We start from the raw sequence: 19,747 nt of genomic DNA, 5'->3' as shown, positions 1-19,747 counted from the left end.
CAAGTAGAAACAAACAGAACTTTCACACCGTAGCCTGGCCAGTCATGAAACGGGTTTTCAAAGCTTGTCTGGGCTGTGCGTAATCAGCGGCCAGGCGATTTGCCTCAACCTCCCATCCTGCCATAAACATCTCCCCCTTACTCTCACAGATATTGTGGAGCACACAGCAAGTGGTAATAACTGTGGGAATATTGGTTTCTCTGAGGTCTATTTGAGTCAGTAAACTGTGCCAGTGCACTTTTAAATGTCCAAATGCACATTCTACCATTATTCTGCACTTGCTCAGCCTATAGTTGAATAGCTCCTGACTACTGTCCAGGCTGCCTGTGTACAGCTTCATGAGCCATGGCATTAAGGGGTAGGCTGGGTCCCCAAGGATAACTATAGACATTTCAACATCTCCAATAGTTATTTTCTGGTCTGGGAAGACTGTCCCTTGCTGCAGCTTTTGAAAAAGACCAGAGTTCCTGAAGATGCAAGCGTCATGTACCTTTCCCAGCCATACCACGTTGCTGTTGGTGAAACGTCCCTTGTGATTCACCAGTGCTTGCAGCACCATGGAAAAGTACCCCTTTCAGTTTATGTACTCGCTGGCTTGGTGCGCCGGTGCCAAAAATATGTTTTTCCCTTGGATATGTATTAGAAAGCATAATATCAGTAGAAAATATGTAATTCCTCATACAGTGTCAATGCACACATTTCACTATATTAACGACCAATGTGTGTCACCGCCTTTCATGTGATACCTTTACAAGACACTTGCTGGATAAATACTATAAATGGTGTTAGATGTAGTGAGTTTGTCAGGCCTGTTAAGAGTTGCTGACACACTTTGCTGAACCCTTTAACAGCTGGCACCAATGGCTGTATCATAGAGCTCCACCAGATTCTCTTTTGAGAAGGAGGAGGCAAGGAGGTCAAAGTAGAGGAGGACTCTAGCTCATTAGAAAGCCTGGTAGAGAGTTACACTTTTAAGGATATAGTCTCATCACAAGGTGCAGTGAATTAAGATTAGAAATCACTGTACAGCAGAACAAGAATATATCTCGTGGTACTATGAGTCAGACTCTGGATGCAGTGATTAGAGCTGGTTTTGAAATTTTCAACATTTTTAGAGGAAAAACAGAAGGTTTTTTTAGCCCATTTATGACCAGCCCTATCAGTAGTGACTGACCAGGAATCATTTGAATGCTGCTGCACTGAGTACAGAATGGGAGTTAGCCAATCTAAGTTTCTCATAGGCAGTCCAAATGCCTCTCCTTCTGGCTATGGAATGTGGCTGTTAAAATGACTTGCCATTTCATATCAAATGCAGAGTATGACTTACTCAGATTGCATTTCATAATTAGATCTTCCCATCCTGGGACATAACCTCAGGGTAAGGAAAGGGTATTCTGGATTCACAATGCATTCCCTTCTCTTTGGAGAAGACCAGAAGCAATTACCTGTATGCCAGGCCACCTGGTGCTCACTTGATTCTGAGTCATCTCTGGCCATGCAGTTGGGATTCCAAGGTTTCCTGTCTTAAAATGTTGCTATTTATTCATTTGCAGACTATATTAAATTGCAGTTTGCTCTGTATTTATAAAATGGCTCTTGTTTGGACTGTCACTATTAATAAAAATCCGTTTTAAAAATATCCAAAAATGTTACGAAAATTGGTCTGATGTACACCATATTCTAAAGAAAGATCTACCTCTGTTTAGAACCTTTCCTGACCTCTGGGCTGGAAAAAAACCCAAACTAAAGTATTAACAAAAACACAGTTGACTGCCAAAGGAAATGAGTTCCTGTAAGGACTGAAACAATAAATCTCCTCTGTACTGAACTCTCAGAGGGAATATGCTGCATTTCCTCCTGTTCTTTATCAAAGTCCCCAAAATAAGCTGGAATGGGGAGTGACTTTGCACAGTCTCTGCACACCTTTTCCACTTACCAATTAGGGCCTGCCTCACAGAGAGAGAACACACCCTGCCGGGCTCTGCAAGGGAATTCCAGTGCGACAGATTACAAGCATGAAGCTGCTTGGAGCTGCCCTTCTCTCCCTGGCTGTGTTCAGCATCTGCACCACAAATGGTAAGAGTGCACTGTTCTCTCACTCCTTTGACTTTCTTGGTAAGCAGCTAAGTGCCCTTGGGCACAGTTATCTCTTTATGGGTTTCTGCTAGTGAAGGCTTCACCTCAGTGTACTATAGCAGCTCAGTGGTTCATTCCCACATGTATGGGCTGAGTAACTGCATTTGGAGGAAGAGGCACTGCATGGATGGTAATGGATTTTAATCAAATTAAATGTCTATAGTGAAAATAGTATAGTGACCATTCGGTTTCTGTGGCATATCTCTGTCCAGCTGTCATGAGCCTCCCAAACCTGAGGGATTAAAAGCACCCAGCAAGTGGGAAAAGCCACTTACTCAAAAAATGTTTTCCCCCTTCTCCTTTGAAAAATATCTTTTGGGGGATTTTTAAAAGGATTTGAAGTGTTTGTCAGATTTGAAAACACCATTTAACACATTGGGGAACTTACAGTGGACTCAGCGTGTCCTAGTGTAACCCTGCTGACTTCATTGGAATTACACCAGCAATGAATTTGGGCAAGTCTGCTTATCAGAAGCCAGTGTATGTTGACCACAAATACATGTAGACTTGTAGCATTCCTCCAGTGTAATCCCACAATGCCCAGGGCAGTAATGTTGGAGTTCTGCAATGTGAAAAATTGACTCCCGCCTCTAAATACTTGATGTTACTAGGTGACATAATGACCATTGACCTGCTTTTTCTAATATTTTTCTGCGTAAAAGTTTGCGTACGTTCAAAGCAGAATAAATTACTTTTCATGACGGGGGAAGCAACTATAACTTAAATTATCGTCTCATCTTTATCAAGGATTGAAAACAAAGCTGATTTTCCTCTCTCTCATTTTGTTGGCCCATTATGCAGGAGATCTGTAGTCATATCTTTTACAGATGTCACTAGAGCAGATGGCTTTCAATGGCTGGCTACTAACCAGTGAACAGAAATTCTTTTATTAAAGGGTTAAATAATTGCAGGCACTGTGTCCTCAAACTTTTACTTGGGTTACGTGTTAGAAATTGATGCACAAGTAAACAAGTGTGTCTTGTGTGGTGTAACTTGTGTTTTTCTTCTGGCTCATTGCTGTTAAAAACGTGATTGACATTGACATGTAATGCTGTTGCTACAGGAAAATTTGCTTTTCAGACCCTGCCAGGTCAGTATGAACTGTGAAAGTACGTGTTCAGGCTGCTGTTTATGCTCTGTCTGCTGGGGTTAGAATGAGCAGCCTTCCTGCCATTGTTAAACCTTGAATTCATTGCAGGTCTTTTGAAAAGCAAGGTGGAATTAGTTCAGTAGGAGCAGGCTCAACAGTGCTGTTTGTAAAAGCCTATTAGAAAGCAACATGTACAGGTTAAAGGGGATGCAAAGGAGAGCTACGATTTCTGTAGAATGAATTTCCTAACACCTCTCCTGTAGCTGATTTGGAATGATTGGGTAGTGCAGCAGCAGGGAAGAGCTCATCATGCTGAATTGGCAAGTATCATCAAGTAATGGACATTTGCTTTTAACTATTGTATTCTGTTAAAAAAAAATCTTAAACTCAAGGCAGACGTGCTGAAACTCCATTGGTAAAATAATAAGAAAAAATGAAGACCATGGGTGGAAAAATACAAGTTGTAGGTCTCCATCTCTACCATACAAATGAAACATGAGAGGAGCTGCAAAACTTCATAATGTGGAGGACAGAAAGGAATCGACTCATGTTCGACACAATCTTATTTAAAGGGACACTGTCAACTTGAAATCTGATCAGTTTCAAAAAATGAGATGAGCAAATTCAGGTACTACACTTGCTACTGAATTCCCCTGCTAGTTGTGTTATTTCATAATCCCACTTTCCTATTTTTAAAAATTTTTTCTATCTTAGTGCCATGTGAAAGACCCACCCAGAGGCTATATGGGGAGAGTGAAACTGTTATACACACAAAGTTCTGTCAAATGCTCAAAGTGTACAAATTGAGAAAAATGAGGGTTATTTTTCCTTTATTTTCATTTGATTTCAATAATCCTAGGTGTTCCTTGTAACAACAGCAGGTAAAAAATGTCAGGCAGTAACTATGATTTAAGTTGACAGTGTCCCTTCAAATAAAGTGCAGTTATGGCAACCTCACTTTATTTTAAGTCAGGTGACATATGTTCACTACTTTCCCATCTTAGGGATCTAGTAAGTGGCCCTCTCAAAGCTAACTGGCTGCTCCTCTAGTCTCTGAGAGTATGCTTTCGTTGCAGCTAGCAGTGACCTGGGTGGAAAGACTCATGGTGGTGGGGCTCGTGCTAGAGTGGGAAGTTGCAGCTGCTGCAGAAATTCTAGCTAGCCACTCAAGCTCAGATCCAGGACCCTGAATTGCAACCCCCACACTGCTGTTTTTAGCAAGCTAGCTCCACCTCCGCTATCTTGAGTATCTGCCAGGGGTAGGAGTGTTGCATTCAGCTACACTTTAGACATACCCTGAAGACTTTCAGTGGTCTCCCCTTCTCAGATCTTCAGATAATGTATAGCCTTTCACGATTGTCTGGGACCATTATAGGGTGCGTGAGGAGGGCATACATCACCCTCTGAAGCATCAGGTATTGACTACCAATGAAGGCAGATGACAGAGCCATTTTTTTTGCGTCTCCCTTTCCTAATGTGTGTTGGGTGCCTTCAAATGCATCTCAAAACTGTACAGTCCTGTGTGCATCCCTTTTTGTGCAATGGAGTGTAAGTATTCCCACATTCTGGCAAAAGACTTTGTGACAGTGCCTCCTACAAAGTTGGACAGTCTCTACGCAAAAAAATAAATGGACACAAATATGACATCAGGAATCATAACATTCAAAAACCAGTAAGAGAACACTTCAATCTCTCTGGTCACTCAGTAACAGACTTAAAGGTGGCAATTTTGCAACAGAAAAGCTTCAAAAACAGACTCCAATTAGAAACTGCTGAACTTGAATTAATATGCAAATTAGATACCATCAATTTAGACTTAAATAGAGACTGGGAATGGCTGAGCCATTACACGCATTTAATCTATTTCCCCATGTTAAGTATCCTCACACCTCTTGTCAAACTATCTGATATGGGCCATCTTGATTATCACTACAAAAGTTTTTTTTTCTCCTGCTGATAATATCTCATCTTAATGAATTAAGCTCTTAGAGTTGGTAGGGGAACTCCAACCTTTTCATATTCTCTGTATGTATATATATCTCCTCACTATATGTTCCATTCTTTGCATCTGATGAAGTGGGCTGTAGCCCACGAAAGCTTATGCTCAAATACATTTGTTAGTCTCTAAGGTGCCACAAGTACTCCTGTTCTTTTTGTGGATACAGACTAACAGAGCTGCTACTCTGAAACCTGTCATATTTTAGAATTATATTTAGCTGAAATTATAGATTCAGCCAAACCATAGCCTAAGAGATGAACACTCCCTTCCCAACACTATGGAGAAGTTTGGAATTGCATCAAATTGTGCATCTTGGGCCTGATTCTCATTGTAATGTTTGCGATTTGTGAATTTGTCTGGAACCTCTCCACACACATAAAAATACATTATGATCTGCAGTGTTTTGGAATGTTCTCCCCAAAAGGACATGCAGTTGTCCTATTCCTTAGCCTGCAGGGGTTAACTGCAGCTTGATGGGTACCGAACTCAATCTCCTGCAAGAAACAAATACAAGGAGAGACAGAGAAGTTGGCAGCCCCACAGAACTGGAGAATTTTAGGATCTAAATACAGTCTGTGAGCTAGCAATATTTTCCTAATTTTCCAATTGAGTTTTGGATATGAAATTCTTTGGACTCTCATGCATTTTGACAGGTAGTCACCCTCCACAAGCATATTATTGGAGGCTGGATGAATCTAGAGATGTTCAGGATCCACTAATAGCAAAATAATAGCCCCAGAACCTTCCTGACAACTCAACTCTAGTCTAAAGGCTTCTCTTCATCCTTCTGGATCCCAAACTTCACAGTAGACTTGGGAATTCCTCGACTCTAGAATTAAAGGGCTCTGGCCTAACCACATTTACCACTATCCCAGTCTGCACCAAAATAAATATATATCTTGGCACAGAAATGCTTCCTGGGCTGATTCATCATGCTTCTAACTACCTATTACCTGGGGAAAAGATCTGACAGGTAGGTGGGGCAGCTGGGAGAGAAATTGGGCCAAAGAGCTGTGAGCTATGGGATCATAGAATATCAGGGTTGGAAGGGAACTCAGGAGGTCATCTAATCCAACCCCTTGCTCAAAGCAGGACCAATACCCAACTAAATCATCCCAGCCAGGACTTTGTCAAGCCTGACCTTAAAAAAGTCTAAGGATGGAGATTCCACCACCTACCTATGTAACCTATTCCAGTGCTTCACTGGCTTCCTAGTGAAATAGTTTTTCCTAATATCCAACCTAGATCTCCCCCACTGCAACTTGAGATCATTGCTCCTTGTTCTGTCATCTGCCACCCCTGAGAACAGCCTAGCTCCATCCTCTTTGGAATCCCCCTTCACTCTTCTCTTCTGCAGACTAAATAACCCCAGTTCCCTCAGCATCTCCTCATATATCATGTGCCCCCCTAATCATTTTTGTTGCCCTCCGCTGGACTTTTTCTAATTTGTCTACATCCTTTCTGTAGTGGGGGCCCAAAACTGGATGCAATACACAGGATGTGGCCTCACCAGTGCTGAATAGAGGGGAATAATCACTTTCCTCGATCTGCTGGCAGTGCTGCTATTAATGCAGCCCAATATGCCATTAGCCTTCTTGGCAACAAGGGCACACTATTGACTCATATCCAGCTTCTTGTGCACTGTAATCTCCAGGTCCTTTTCTGGAGAACTGCCACTTAGCCAGTTGGTCCCCAGCCTGTAGCAATACATGGGATTCTTCCATCCTAAGTGCAGGACCCTGCACTTGTCCTTGTTGATCCTCATCTAATTTCTTTTAGCCCAATCCTCCAATTTGTCTAGGTCGCTCTAGACCCTATCCCTACCCTCCAGCATATCTACCTCCTTCCCCAGCTTAGTATCATCTGCAAACTTTCTTAGGGTGAAATTCATCCCATCATCCAGATCATTCATGAAGATGTTGAACAAAACCAACCCCAGGACTGACCCCTGGGGCACTCTGCTTGATACCGGCTGCCAACTAGATATCGAGCTGTTGATCACTCCTGTTGAGCCTGATGATCTAGCCAGCTTTTTATCCACTTTATAGTCCATTCATCCAATCCATACTTTAACTTGCTGGCAAGAATACTGTGGAAGTGTCATAACTGTCCTACTCAGATCTGGACCTTAGAGTTCAGAACATGAGAAGCTAGCATGAAACTTCCAAACTTAATTACCAGCTTGGATCTGATATCGCTGCCACCAGCCAGAATTCCAGTGTCTGGCTCACTCTGGCTCCCCAAAACCTTCTCTGGGGAACCCCCAAGACTCAGATGCCCTGAGTCTCACCACAAAAGGAAATAACCCACTTCCCTTCCCCCTCTTTACCTCCTCCCAGATTTCCCCACCCTGGGTACTCTAGGAGATTCCCTGCTTCAAGTCCTTGAAACACAAGTACCGAGAGATCAATCTCTCTCTCCCCTCACCCAGAGGGTATGCAAAGTCAGGCTTAGTAAATCTAACACAAAGAGATTCTCTCTTCCCCCCTGTCTTCTTCCTCCCACCAATTCCCTGGTGAGCTGCAGACTCAATCCCCTTGAGCCCCCACTAAAAAAAAATCCACAGGTCTTAAAAAGAAAGCTTTATATAAAAAGAAAGGAAAAGACATAAAATGGTCTCGGTATCAAGGTGACAATATACAGGTCAATTGCTTAAAAGAAAAAATGAATAACCAGCCTTATCCAAAAAGAATACAATTTAACACATTCCAGCAACTACACACATGTAAATACAAAAAAACAATATAAACCTATTGTCTTACTATCCTTGTACTTACAACTTGGAAACAGAAGATTAGAAAGCCTGGAGATTCCTGTGGTCACTCTCAGAACCCAGAAAGAGAACAGACCAAGAACAAAGGACTCACACCCAAAACTTCCCTCCACCCAGATTTGAAAAAGTCTTGTTTCCTGATAGGTCTTCTGGTCAGGTGTTTCAGGTCACTGTTTGTTAACCCTGTTATAGGTGAAAGAGACATTAACCCTTAGCTATCTGTTTATGACAGGAAGACCGTATCAAAAGCTTTGCTAAAGTCAAGATATATCACATCCACCACTTTACTCATATTCACAGAGCCAGTTATCTCATCACAGAAGGCAGTCGGGTTGGTCAGACATGACTTGCCCTTGGTGAATCCATGGTGACTGTTCCTGATCACCTTCCTCCCCTCCAGCTGCTTCAAAATGAATTCCTTGAGGACCTGTTCCATGATTTTTCCAGAGACTGAGGTGAGGCTGACTGGTCTGTAGTTCCCTGGATGATTCTTCTTCCCTTTTTTCAAGATGGGCACTATATTTGTCTTTTTCCAATCATCTAGGACCTCCCCCAATTTGCTACAAGTTTTCAAAAACAATGGCCAGTGGCTCTGCAATCATATCAGCCAACTCCCTCAGCACCCTCGGCTGTATTAGATCCGGCCCCATGGACTTGTACATGTCCAGCTTTTCTAAATAGTCCTTAACCTGTTCTTTCACCGCTGAGGGCTGCTCACCTCCTCTCCATACTGTGCTGCCCAGTGCAACAGTCTGGGAGCTGACCTTGTCGGTGAAGACCAAAGCAAAAAAAGCATTGAATACTTCAGATTTTTCCGCATCACTATGTTGCCTCCGCCATTCAGTAAGGGTCCCACACCTTTCCTGACCACCTTCTTGTTGCTAACATACCTGTAGAAACCCGTCTTGTTACCCTTCATGTCCCTTGCTAGGAGAAACTCCAATTGTGCTTTGGCCTTCCTGATTACACTCCTGCATGCTGTAGCACAATTTTATGCTCCTCCCTGATCATCTGTCCAAATTTCCACTTCTTGTAAGCTTCATTTTTGGGTTTAAGCTCACCGAAGATTTCTCTGTTAAGCCAAGCAGGTCACCTGCCATATTTGTTATTCTTTCTGCACATCGGGATGGTTTGTTCCTGTGCCCTCAAGAATGCTTCTTTAAAATATAGCCAGCTTTCCTGGACTCCTTTCCACCTCATATTAGCATCCTAGGGGATTTTGCCCATCAGTTCCCTAAGAGAGTCTAAGTCTGCTTTTCTGAAGTCCAGGATACATATTCTGCTGCTCTCCTTTCTGCCTTTTGTCAGGATCCTGAACTTGCCATCTCATGGTCACTGCTGCCCAGGTTGCCACCCACTTCTACTTCCTCTACCAATTCTTCCCTGTTTGTGGGCAGCAGGTCAAGAAGTGCACCACCCCTGGTTGGTTTCTTCAACATTGGCACCAGGAATTTGTCCCCAACACTCTCCAAAAACTTCCTGGATTGTCTGTGCACTTCTGTATTGCTCTCCCAGCAGATGTCAGGGTGATTGAAGTCCCCCATGAGAACCAGGGCTTGTGATCTGGAAACTTCTGTTAGTTGTCTGAAGAAAGCCTCGTCTACCTCATCCTCCTGGTATGGTGGTCTGTAGCAGATGCCCACCACCACATCACCCTTGTTGCTCTGACTTCTAAACTTAACCCAAAGACTCTTTTCTCCAGTTTCATACTGGAGCTCTGAGCAATCATATTGTTCTCTTACATGCAGTGCAACTCTTCCACCTTTTCTCCTCTGCCTGTCCTTCCTGAACAGTTTATACCCATCCATGACAGTGCTCCAGTCATGTGAGTTATTCCAGCAAGTTTCTGTTATTTCAATCACATCATAGTTCCTTGGTTGTGCCAGGACTTCCAATTCTTCCTGCTTGTTTCCCAGGCTTCTTGTGTTTGTGTACGTGCACCTAAGATAACTAGTCAATTGCCCTACTTTCTCAGTATGAATCAGGAGGCCTCCCCTGTTTGCACCCTTCTCCTTGTGTTTCCTTCTGGTATCCCACTTCCCCATTTACCTCAGGGCCTATGTCACCATCCTGCAGTGAACCTAGTTAAAAGCCCTCCTCACAAGGTTAGCAAGCCTGCCTGCGAAGATGCTCTTCCCTCTCTTCGTTAGGTGGATTCCATCTCTTCCTAGCAATCCTTCTTCCTGGAACAACATTCCATGGTCAATGAATCCAAAGCCCTCTCTCTGACACCACCTGCGTAACCACGCATTTACCTCCACGATTCGATGGTCCCTCCCTTTGATGATCAAATACAGACACTCCTTCTGAGTCAGCACCAAGGTTTATTTTCCCAAGGAAATAAACCATGACTGAAATGAAGTTGTTCTCTAATTTTTTTCAGTGTAGGCGTTAGCATGTGCTTATAGAATAATACCTAGCACTTCTAGAATGCATCTCTTCTTCGAAGCACAATAAATATATTCACTAAGCACCTGATTCTGTGACTCTTCCTGACAGTGGGTAGCACTTTGCCCTCCAAGCACTCCTGTCAAAACCAGGCATTTGAAACAAACAGGAATACTTGAAGAGAAAGGTACTATTAAATTAGTGTGGGTGGGCAGGTGTGTGGGATGGAAGTGGGGCAGAATTTGGCACTACAGGCCTGATCCAAAGGGCACTGAAGTCATTTGAAGTCTTTCCATTGATTTCATTAGCCTTTGTGTCAAACCCTGAATGAGATCGACCTCAACCAAATCCTGCAGATCTGAACACTACTGAGCTTTGTGTGTCACCCCATCTCTATAACCAGACAAACCAAACTGCTGGATTCCAGCTTTGCAGCTTGAGACAAATTATACTAATTAACAGGAGCACTTTCAAATGATGGTTGTTTGCATTTCTATTTAGATGTGCTTTAAGTTTGTAAGTATCGTTAATTGTAGCCAGAAAAGATGGACAAACTGTTCTCCTCTCCTTCCCTCACCCATGTCCCCAAATACACAAACCTTCATTTGTTTTAGGAACTAGATGAAAAGGGAACCATTTTTTTGAGCTATTGCAACACTTGAATATCTTTTCTTCCTATTCTGTGTTTCTTCCCCGCCTTCTCCCCATTTTGGTTGAGATGTCAAATGCTGAAATAGCTCATCAGCTCAGTTGTGCAAACTCAAGAAATTTAATAGAAATTGGGTAATTGGCTGAATTTTGAATGCTTATCTGAACTGAACTGAACTTGCACTCTAAACATTTTGGGGTTTGTCAGTTGTTAGTAGGTGGGGACATCTGAAATCAATTTTGCAAGATGGACATTTTCAAACATCAAATTGCAGTAAATGGAATTTATTCTAGCCTTTAATTGAGCTTTAGTTCCTGGGCAGGTGGTTTTCTCCCTCCTGACCCATTCCTTTGACTCATTACTGCTGTCTCATGTTGGGCCAAGAATGGCTTGTGGATTTCAAAGGTAAACTTACGATTTTTGTTCTGTTCTGTAGTATGTTTTTCTCCCAAACACAAAGTCAGGTTCAATGCAAGTGGATAAGATAAGGAAACACAAGCTGAGAGCAGGAGCGACGCCAGGGTTTTTGGTGTCCTAGGCAGGGGTCCTTCTGCGCTCCTGGTTGTTGGCAGCAATTCTGCGGTGGGGGGGTACTTCCGTGGCTCCCAGTCTTTGGGGCACTTTGGCGGCGGGTCCTGGAGCGAGTGAAGAACCCAGCACAGAATTGCCGCCAAAGACCTGGAGCGTGGAAGGACCCCCCCCGTTGCCATATTGCCACCGAGGGTGGCAAAATGCCACCCACCCAAATCCTAGAGCCCTAGGCGACTGCCTAGGTTGCCTAGATGGAAGCGCCGGCCCTGGCTGAGAGTAGAAATAGCTCACTTGACTGGTGAGCAGGGCATGATGTGCAGCCAGAACAAATGGAAGCTGGATCCTTAAGGCATAATAAATTCAGCCACCTCTGGCTGCAAACATGACACTATATAATATTAAAAATACCAAATTAGAGGCTGTCTTGCTTTCATACATTTTCTCACTTGAAATGATTTTGGTGTATTTTTTTTTCTGTCTCCTATATCTGGTCCAAATCCAGAGGACTTTATCCAGGCAAAATATCCACTGAAGTCAATGAGCTTTTCCTAATTACAGAATGAGTTAGAAGCTCAGTGTTTGACCTTCTGTTTACCTACATGCTTATCTCCAACCTCTGCAAAAATCTGTAGATACATAAATGACAAAACTCTTTTGAGACATACTGTCTCCTACTAGACTAATGAAGGTTCTAACTGGTGACATTCTGCCGGGAAACTATCATTATAGCTTAAAGAATGTTCAGACCACATAGCATGAAACCACAGAGAGATGTTACTGATTTTGTACTGCAGTGAACTTCTGATTTTCTGCTGAAGCAAATTTAAGACTGATCATTTACTTTTTATAAATGACATTTTAAAAATTTGCGTTGTAATTGGTTAGTAAAAAGGTCTGTCGGGGTTGGGATGCTATAAAACTATGGCCACTGCTGGAGAAATTCTGCCCTGACTAAAACTCTCGGCAAAACTGTCAAAATTCAATAGGATTACAAGGGGCATCATTTAACGCAGAATTTGGCCCAGTGGATGTGCAGGAGCTTTTGCTTCCATACAGCAAGTCAGGAATCTAGGCCAGGCTCTAATAAAATCCCATAATCTGCTCTTGGCAAGCCCAGGACCAGGCCAGCATGCAAAGAAATAGGTATCTCTTTCTTAAACTGGGGTATTAGAATCCCTGGGCCAGATCTTGGCCTGTGATATAAGCCATTTGAATTGCTCCAGTAGTGCATAAGGCCCCTTAAAGAGGAAATAGGTCCAGTTCTCCTGTGATTGGTTAGTTCCTTCCCAACTAGGCCTGATAGAGAGCACCTGGCCTCTATGAAGACTCAAAAGCAGCAAAGAATCCTGTGGCACCTTATAGACTAACAGATCCAGACTAACACGGCTACCCCTCTGATACTATGAAGACTCAGGCAGCAGTTGTGAAAAGGGGATAGGGAAGGAGCAGTAAGGAGCTGGTGACAGTTGCCTGTCAAGAACTCTATGAGACTCGAGAGCAGTAGTTAAGAGCTGCTGGTGAAGAAACCTAGGCCTTGGCTACAGTGGAGCTTTACAGCGCTGCAACTTTCTCACTCAGGGGTATGAAAAAAACACCCCCCTGAGCTCTGCAAGATACAGCGCTGTAAAGCTCCAGTGTAAACAGTGCTGCAGCGCTGGAAGCGCGGCTCCCACCGCTGCAAGCTAAACCCCATGAGGATGTGGAGTCTGTGCAGCACTGGAAGAGCTCTCTCCCAGCGCTGGCGCTGCGACCACACTCGCACTTCAAAGTGCTGTCACGGCAGTGCTTTGAAGTTTCAAGTGTAGCCATACTCCTAGTGCAGAGAGAGAACTGTTGGGAGAGTGCTATGGATAGGAGTTGCTGGACAAAAATGGCCAGAGTGAGGGAACCCTGCTGAGTAGGAGACTTGTGCAGAGAGTCCTCGATAAAGGGGAAGAACCAGCTCAGTCAATGCAGGCTGAACCCAGGAACCAGAGAGTTGATTCTGGAGGGAGGTTCCCATGAGCAGGCGTGGGACTCCAAGCAAAGAGGCCCGAGGAGTTGAATGCTGCAGGGACCCCCACTTGCAGAACAGCTGAGTTGAGGGATGTGAGAGAAGAGATGCAAGAAGCATGGAGAATTGCCAGAGATGTGTAGGGCCTGGAATAGGGGCATAGTAATTGAAGGAATTGTTGACTCATGGATGTGTGGCTTGAAGATGGGTCCTGGAGTGCAGGGCTGGAGGACGGCTGCATTTTAAACTGCCTTACTTTGGGATCGGAGGGCGGAATTCTGACTTGGAGGAGCTTGCTGAAGGTTGAATTGTAGTAATTATTCCTGAGTTCAGGTCTAGAATTGGACTCTGAGAGGGACAATGTTCATTTTCCAGGAGGGGGACATGACCATTAGTCTAATCTGTGGTGAAGAAGATGGGCAACTTGGTCGGCTTCAGGGACTGTAGGAGAAAACAGACAGAACTCACCTGTATCTGCACAGTCATGCAGGATGGCAGCCTGATGGTGGTGGCAGCCCTTTTATACAATAACTTCTTAAACAGTCAACTGGCAATTCGCTTTGTCTCAGAGGACTCCTCAGTGGTGTAGAGCTGGAGTCATAGCAAAGAGTGGACATACCCAGTAGCAAAAAGGAAACACGTGGGGCTGGGCATGTTTAAATATGACACCATCTCTATATCATCTGTTGTTGATTCCTTTTCCACTGTGTCTGGGAAAGGAGAGGGCATGGCCGGAGAACACTATGATTCCTGGCTGGTATAATGGCCCTTACAGGACTTACACTGCTTCAGCTTATGGGGCTCGAGCCGAGAGTGCCCTAAATAGTGCCAGGCATGAATCAGCCATTCGCCAGCCACAGGTTTGAGGGGAGAGCAAAAAAAAAAAAAGGCAAAAGCCATCACTTCCACTCCCAAATGTTGATCTCATGCACCCGAGGATTCAAACAGCTAACTATAGGTCCTCTTCAGCTGCCATGCTAGAATATACTAGTGTACTAAGCATTACTTATTGAACTAATAAATGTGGGTGGGATTTTCAACGAAGTGCCTCAGGGAGTAAGGCACCTAATTCACATTGACTGTTGAGCCCCCCTCCCATCCCCCCCATGTGTTGATAAAGTATTTTCAAAACAACATTTAATCTCATTTTCACTTGCACTAGCACGTTCTGGCGTGTTTATTGTAGGTTGTAGATAGCAGCACACTGCAGGTGGCGGAGAGCAAGAAGCAAGTACCAGAGTGATATTTTCTTGTCACATACATGGATTGTAGTCTTTCTGCCTTGCCTTATCATTCTAATGAAATTGTGCATCTTGCCAGCATGGGAGATATACTCCAGCTCTCCTATAAGATATGTAATCCTTTTAAAGAGCACGTTCAGTTTGTATTAACATCTCAGTGCACAGAGTTGAAGCTTTTCTGAAGAACACTGGTGCAATTCAAGCATTAGGGTTAAATTAATTGAATCGTTGGTTGTCTTAATGAGTTGTTAATTCTTTCTTCTTATCATTTTTAGCAGAATATTCATATACCAAAGGGATCCGTATCTGGGCTTGACATGTATGGCTAGTGAGGCAACACTAACTAACATGCCCAAATCCTTGACTTTTAGCTAGTCCGGGGAAAACAGTGACAGTAAGTTTAGCATCTGCTGCCTTCCTGGCCAAATAATCTAACTCTTTTCTATATAATAATTTATATACAATTTTATAATGTAATTACCCTCCTGGTCTGAGATGTGAATTTTTTGCTCCATAATGACTAGAAATAATCAATTTGGCATATCCCAGGACTTCCTGGATGCAGAATTTGCCACGGGTTCCACCACCCAACACAGAATGTAGACTTTTATTTAAAAAATAAATAAATCTTAGCCTTTAAGGCTGCGACGATATCCTTTGCAGTGTAAACAAATACAGTGATGATATATCAAGGGCTGTAGATATTTCAGAGAGATGATTTCAGGCTACGGGCATTACCCATATTCTCAGCATGATTGAACTTGGACATCAAATAATATAAACTTGCTAATTGTTTTGCAGCTGGCCATTTAAGTGAAAAGTTGTTGTTAGAAGCAGTGGGAAAGCTAGTTGCTAACAAGGAACTAGAAAGTCAACAACCCTAATCCCCCAAAATGATCACATGAAACACTTCAAGAGAAGAAGGGAAAGAGTAGTTTCATCCCTTCAGCTGTGCCTATAGCTTCAACTGTCCTCTGGCCCAATTATTTCCCCAGATGCCAAAAAACTCCACATATCTCTCTCAGAGCTGACAAAACTTTCAGCTTCCCCCTGACAGCTTCTCCAATACGGATGTATTGCTAATACAAAATGCTGCAGCACACTGAAAATTGAACGTTCGTGCAATTGAACTGAATATCGAAGTAAATGACACTGGTGATACTTTAATGACGGTAGTTATTCAATTTCATAGGGGGGTCAATAAAAGTTTCAATTTTAAAATTTGCTTGAGGGCTGCCGTGGAAATCTGAGTCCTACAGAATCCAAGGCTCCCTGCTGCAGAATTTAGCTCCAGCTTGTAGCACAGCATGTGAGCTTTGGAAATATATCACTTTAGTGTTGAAAGGATGGCTGCCCAAACACCCTATTATATTAATGCAACATCAGAGTGTCTTTTTGTGAATGGTGTTCTTTTAACAGCAGGGTGCTATTGTATATTACTGTATTTGCGGTAGATGGTATCGAGGGCAAAAAGTATATTTGCTGAATTACTGGATTCTGTTTGAAGCTGTTGGTTGATGGGAGTTCCAGTGAATATCAAGAGGAAGACAGTTATTAAAATACTTGCAGAATAATGCAGTACTAGAGGTATGCTGCCAATAATTGAAACACTACATACAAGTACCTTGATACACCCCTTTTCATAAGCATGCTAATTTAGTGATGTGGTTGCACCTACTTTGTAATGTCATTGAAATTTAGAGATGAACGTAACTTAATCTGCTAGTATAATGCTGACAGACCCCAGTTGTAGGTGGGCAGGATTGAACCTGGGACCTCTGAAGCTAAATGCATGAGCCTCTACTGCATGAGCTAAAAGCCACATGGCTGTTAGCTAAGGTTGTAGCAGATTTATTAATTTCTAAGTGGTCTCAGTGCCACTACATGGGACAGAGCACCACACCCAAGAGGTGTGTGGGTTACACTAGGACACCTTATCTAGCTGTATCTCTTTCAGCAGACAGTGGCAGTAGTGCCATGCTCTCTACCTTCTGCTTCTTCATTGCCTCTTAACAGCACCCTGTTCTGGATGCTGTGTTGACCTACTGCCTCAACTGTTAGTGACACCCATCTCTCCCCTGCAACATCAAAGCATACGAGAAAGATACTCATTTAGAATCTGAACCCAACTGTACTCTCTGGCTGGTGCAGATTGAAAATAACAATGACTACTTAGTGGACCCATTTAGTCAATATCCATGGTCAGTTAATTCCCCTAGCCATTTGTCTGCCCCCAGTTACACTTATGAGATATTTTATCCTCTGCATGCACCAATGGCTAAAGTGATAACAAATACCTCATTTTTGCTTTCTTTAATATTGAGATGTTCTGTACCTTCTAGTCCTTGTGGCTTTATTCTCAGTATTGTGGAAAAAGATGAACAGGGACTTAATTCAGTATGGAATTAAAGTAATTATGAAAGCAATTTCTAACATTCCCACAGAAATTCATGTGGGAGTCAGGCTGTATCTGAAGCTCCAAACACAAATGCTTCTGGAGAAATGTCAGCAGCAGAATGGCAAGTGTGGGTGTGGCTGGAGTGAGCAGATACAGGATATGTTAAAAATACACACACACTAGGAGCAGCTGCAATGACCCCTTCCTGCATTATACAGTTAGGCCAAGTTGAGTCTTACTCTGTGAAGGTATGTCTACACTAGAAAATTAGGTCAATTTTATAGAAGTAGATTTTTAAAAATTGATTTTATACCCTTGATTGCGTATGTCCACACTAAGCACATTAAGTCGGTGGAGTGTTTCTTCACTACCGTGGCTAGCATCGACTTACGGAGCAGTGCACTGTGGAAAGCTATCCTACAGTTCCCGCAGTCTCTGCTGCCCATTGGAATTCTGGGTTAAACTCCCAATGCCTCATGGGGCAAAAACATTGTTGCGGGTGGTTTTGGGTATGTTGTCAGTCGCCCCTCCCTCTGTGAAAGCAACGGCAGACAATCATTTCATGCCTTTTCTCCTGGGTTACCCGTGCAGACGCCATACCACAGCAAGCATGAGCAAGTGCAGAATGGTGGTAGAATGTGCCTTTATGTTTAAAAGCTCACTGGCACTGTTGGTCAGACCTCAGCACAACCAACATTCCCAGTGTTATTGTTGTGTGCTCCATAGTATCTGTGAGAGTAAGGGGGAGACATTTATGGCGGGGTAGGAGGTTGTGGCAAATCGCCTGGCATCCGATCTTGAGCAGCCACACAGCAGGGTGATTAGAAGAGCACAGCAAGACGCGCTGTGTATCAGAGAGGCTTTGAAAACCAGTTTCCTGACTGGCCAGGCTTCGGTGTGACAGTTGTGTGTGTTTCTCCTTCATGCAAACCCGCCCCCTTTGTTGATTTTAATTCCCTGTAAGCCAGCCACCCTTCCACCTTCGAAATAAAGTAACTATTGTTTTGAAACCATGCATTCTTTCTTTATTAATTAAAAAAAAAAAGAGATAACAGACAAGGTAGCCCAGGTGGGGTGGGGAGGAAGGAAGAACAAGGCCACATTGCTTATTGTAGCCACACTAAAAATCAAACTGTTTGAAGAAAAATCTTCTGTTGCTTGGGCCAACCTCTGGAGTGGAGCAGCTGGGTGCCCAGAGCCTCTCCCTACCTCCTCCCCCCTGCCTCATTCTTGGGCGTCTGGGTGAGGTGGCTATGGAACATGGGGAGGAGGGTAGGCAGTTATACATGGATGCAGAGGGTGTCTGTGTTCTTGTTGGCTTTTCTGCAACTCCAACCAATGCTTCATCATGTCTGTTTGCTTTCCCATTAGCCTCAGCATCGCATCCTTCCTCTGCTCTTCGCACTCACTTAATTCTTTCCTGGCTTTTGCCACTGAATGCCTCTATGCATTAAGCTGTGCCCTATCAGTGCGGGAGGACTGCATGAGCTCAGAAAACATGTCATTGTGAGTGCTGTTTTTTAGCCTTCTAATCTGCGATAACCTCAGGGATGGAGATGATAGGGGGAGCGTAGAAACATTCTACACTGTACGATTCTGGGGGTACTGCATGGTCACCTGTGCTGCTGAGTGCTGCTGAGTTCACCATGCTGACCAAACAGGAAATGAAATTCAGAAGTTCCTGGGGCTTTTCCTGTCTACCTGGCTACTGCATCGGAGTTCAAAGCGCTGTCCAGAGCGGTCACAATGGAGCACTCTGGGATAGCTCCCAGAGGCCAATACCATCGATTTGCGTCCACACTATCCCAAATTCGACCCAGCAAGGTCAATTTTAGCGCTATTCCCCTCGCCGGTGAGGAGTACAGAAGTTGATTTTAAGAGCCCTTAAGGTCGATGGAATGGGGTTGCTTGTGTAGACACAGTCATTATAAAATCAACCTAATGCGGCTAAATCTGACCTAACCCTGTAGTGTAGACCAGGGCTTAGAGCTAGCCACAAACCCATGGTTTTACTGCATGCTACAGTGACAGTGCATGACAGAAGATAACTACCCATTGACTCATACTCAGGTTCTCCTTTGTCCACTTATTTTCATACACAAAATTTACTGATTTGGGGGAAGCAAAAAAAGTACTGTAATAAATCTATGTAGGACTTCATAGTTGTCACACCGTTGTGCATCTTGACCACCTGGTATTTCCGGGCAATAGAAAGAATAGAATTAAGATCTTTGTGCTCTAAAAGAACAGGCCCTCCCCTCTAATGGAGAATCTCAATAAGCTGTTAGCAGTATAGAGCCCATGGCAAACAGCTAAGTGGCTCTGATTCCATCCAATGCAGGGCAGTGGTATTAGCCAGTTTTCAGTGATTATTAACTCCTTTCCCTTCACTTTCTTAAAATGTTTTAGGGTAAAAACTTTGAAAAGCACCTAAATAATTTAGAGGCCTAAGTCACATTGACTTTCACTAAGTCACTTAGGTACTTTTGAAAAATCTTACCCTAACTATCAAAAGTTGAGCAAGAGATCCCGTTTAGTGACTGTATGAC

The 19,747-nt window shown here is 43.4% G+C and overlaps 1 protein-coding gene across 12 annotated transcripts in view; it reads left to right on the top strand.

The window, feature by feature from the left end:
- The first annotated feature begins 1,932 nt into the window (after positions 1 to 1,932).
- Positions 1,933 to 19,747, top strand: part of EMCN (endomucin) — a 104,877-nt gene continuing 87,062 nt past the window's right edge. For all 12 annotated transcript variants that reach the window (XR_004000734.1, XR_004000733.1, XR_004000728.1 and 9 more), the window contains exon 1: positions 1,933 to 2,076. Coding sequence is in view for 1 of the 12 variants with exons in the window: in XM_030565213.1 (XP_030421073.1) it covers positions 2,016 to 2,076 (61 nt within the window). In the remaining 11 variants the exon portion in view is untranslated. The remainder of the gene's footprint in view (positions 2,077 to 19,747) is intronic.

The sequence above is a fragment of the Gopherus evgoodei genome, chromosome 5, assembly GCF_007399415.2.
Source record: "Gopherus evgoodei ecotype Sinaloan lineage chromosome 5, rGopEvg1_v1.p, whole genome shotgun sequence".
NCBI classification, from domain to species: Eukaryota; Metazoa; Chordata; order Testudines; family Testudinidae; genus Gopherus; species Gopherus evgoodei.
Note: the sequence above shows the minus strand (reverse complement) of the source record. Positions and strands in the feature narration are given on the sequence as shown.